The following is a 2,133-nucleotide window of genomic DNA, read 5'->3' on the forward strand; positions in this document are numbered from 1 at the left end:
TAGCATTTTGGAAGGCAGTGGTGGTTCATTGGTAGAATTCTGCCCACCCATGCAGGAGACCTCTGTTCAGTTCACGTCCAGTTTACTTTAAGCATAGCCACTGCTCATCTGTCAGTGCAAGCTTGCATGTTGCAATGATGCTAAATAGGTTTCAGCAGAGCTTCCAGACTAAGAAGGACTAGGAAGAAGGCCTGGTTATCTACTTCAAACTCAGGCAATGAAAACCCGATAGATCAAAATGATACAAGCCCTATCTGATCTTGGGGATGGCCTAGGGGCCGGCACCATGTCATCCTGTTGCCCATAGGGATGCCATGAGTCAGAGGTGATTGGACAGCAGCTAACAAGAAAAAAAATTCCCATTTTCTGGACTCTATATGATATGTGTCTGACCACCCTAAGCAGGATGATTCATATGGTGTTGGACAGATATTTGAACAAATTTTCTCATTTAAATATCAATGCTTGCCATGGAATCATCTACTATGGCAGACTCATGATATGGTCCAACACACAACTAACAGTCAGGAAGCCACACACAATGCAGAATATGCAAAAGTTGCTGTCAACTTCGTAAGTAGAAAGAAAATGTCTGATATGTACAAACCCTATGGAAATCTTAAATGAGGTCAGATTCCAGAAAAGAAATATATATGGAAAGACAACTGATGGGGTGATGGGGTAAAAAGATACACTTGAGGTTCAGTAAGGTTGGGAGAAAGTATCACAGAGGAGGTAGGACAGCCTAAAGAGAAAGTATCCAGTAAGTGAAACTAGAATACCTGAGCACATAAAAAATATTAAGGGAAAATTTTGTTCTGACAAAAATATTTAATCCTCTGGGTTCTCATGTAGATACATACAAGAAATGGAAAATGGAAACCAAACTAGTGTCTCCGAATTTCTCCTCCTGTGCTTCTCCAGTTGGCCAGGGCACCAGGTGCTCCTCTTTTCACTTTTCCTGTGTCTGTACCTAACAGGACTGTTGGGGAACTTGCTCATCTTGATGGCTATTGCCTCAGACCATCACCTGCACACACCTATGTATTTTTTCCTTGCCAATCTATCCTTGGTAGACCTCTGTCTTTCCTCAACTACAGTTCCCAAGATGCTGCTGAACATCCAAACACAGACTCAGTCCATCTCCTATCCTGCCTGCCTGGCTCAGATGTACTTCAGTATAATGTTTGCCAATATGGACAATTTTCTGCTCACGGTGATGGCATATGACCGTTATGTGGCCATCTGTCACCCTTTGCTTTACTCTACTATTATGACCCAGAGCCTCTGTGCCTGCCTGGTGGCTGTTTCCTGGGTCATTGCCATCTTCAACCCCCTCTTGCACACCCTTATGATGGCCCATCTGCACTTCTGCTCTGACAATGTCATCCACCATTTCTTCTGTGATATCAACTCTCTCCTCTCTCTAGCCTGTTCTGACACCAGCCTTAATCAGCTGATGGTTCTGGCTGTGGTGGGGCTGATCTTTGTGGTACCTTCAGGGTGTATCCTGGCAACCTATGCCCACATCATTTCTGCTGTGATGAAAATCCCTTCTGCCCAAGGAAAACTCAAGGCTTTCTCCATCTGTGGATCCCACCTTACCTTGGTCATTTTTTTCTATGGAGCAATCACAGGGATCTATATGAGTCCTTCATCCAACCACTCAACTGAAAAAGACTCAGCAGCATCAGTGATTGTCATGGTGGTAATCCCTGTAGTGAACCCCTTCATTTACAGTCTAAGAAACAGTGAGCTGAAAGGGGCTTTAAAGAAGACCCTAAGCCAGAGCAAAATCCTCTCCCAGTGATTTGTACTGGCTGGGGTGTTGAACAGGAGACAAATCCTAATGAGATTTTCATTTCCTTTTCATTATCATAATTATAAAGCTGTATTTAAATACCTAAATAAAACTTACATAACCTAACAATCCTACAAACTCTAAGAGTGACATAATCACAGCCATTATCCATTTGAGCTCTCTTAGAGATTATCGATGTGGAAAAATATATATATAAAGTCCCTGACAATTAAAATGAAAACATGATATCAACATTTGAATGCATAGTGAAGATACCACAGGCAGCTCAGGTTAACAGGGGAAGTGCAGAAGAGAGGATGGCCCCAGGTCTG

The 2,133-nt window shown here is 42.8% G+C and overlaps 1 protein-coding gene across 1 annotated transcript; it reads left to right on the forward strand.

Moving 5' to 3' along the window:
* Nucleotides 1–627: 627 nt before the first annotated feature.
* LOC100668867 (putative olfactory receptor 1F12P) lies at nucleotides 628–1,826 on the forward strand. Its single transcript, XM_003421119.3, has one exon. The coding sequence runs from the start codon at nucleotides 869–871 to the stop codon at nucleotides 1,808–1,810; it is 942 nt and encodes a 313-aa protein (XP_003421167.2). The 5' UTR covers nucleotides 628–868; the 3' UTR covers nucleotides 1,811–1,826.
* Nucleotides 1,827–2,133: the final 307 nt, after the last annotated feature.

The sequence above is a fragment of the Loxodonta africana genome, chromosome 1 (assembly GCF_030014295.1).
Source record: "Loxodonta africana isolate mLoxAfr1 chromosome 1, mLoxAfr1.hap2, whole genome shotgun sequence".
NCBI classification, from domain to species: domain Eukaryota; kingdom Metazoa; phylum Chordata; class Mammalia; order Proboscidea; family Elephantidae; genus Loxodonta; species Loxodonta africana.

Bases quoted from the DNA above. Each gene is read 5' to 3' on its own strand.
- LOC100668867 (XM_003421119.3), top strand. From the start codon at position 869: ATGGAAAATGGAAACCAAACTAGTGTCTCCGAATTTCTCCTCCTGTGC.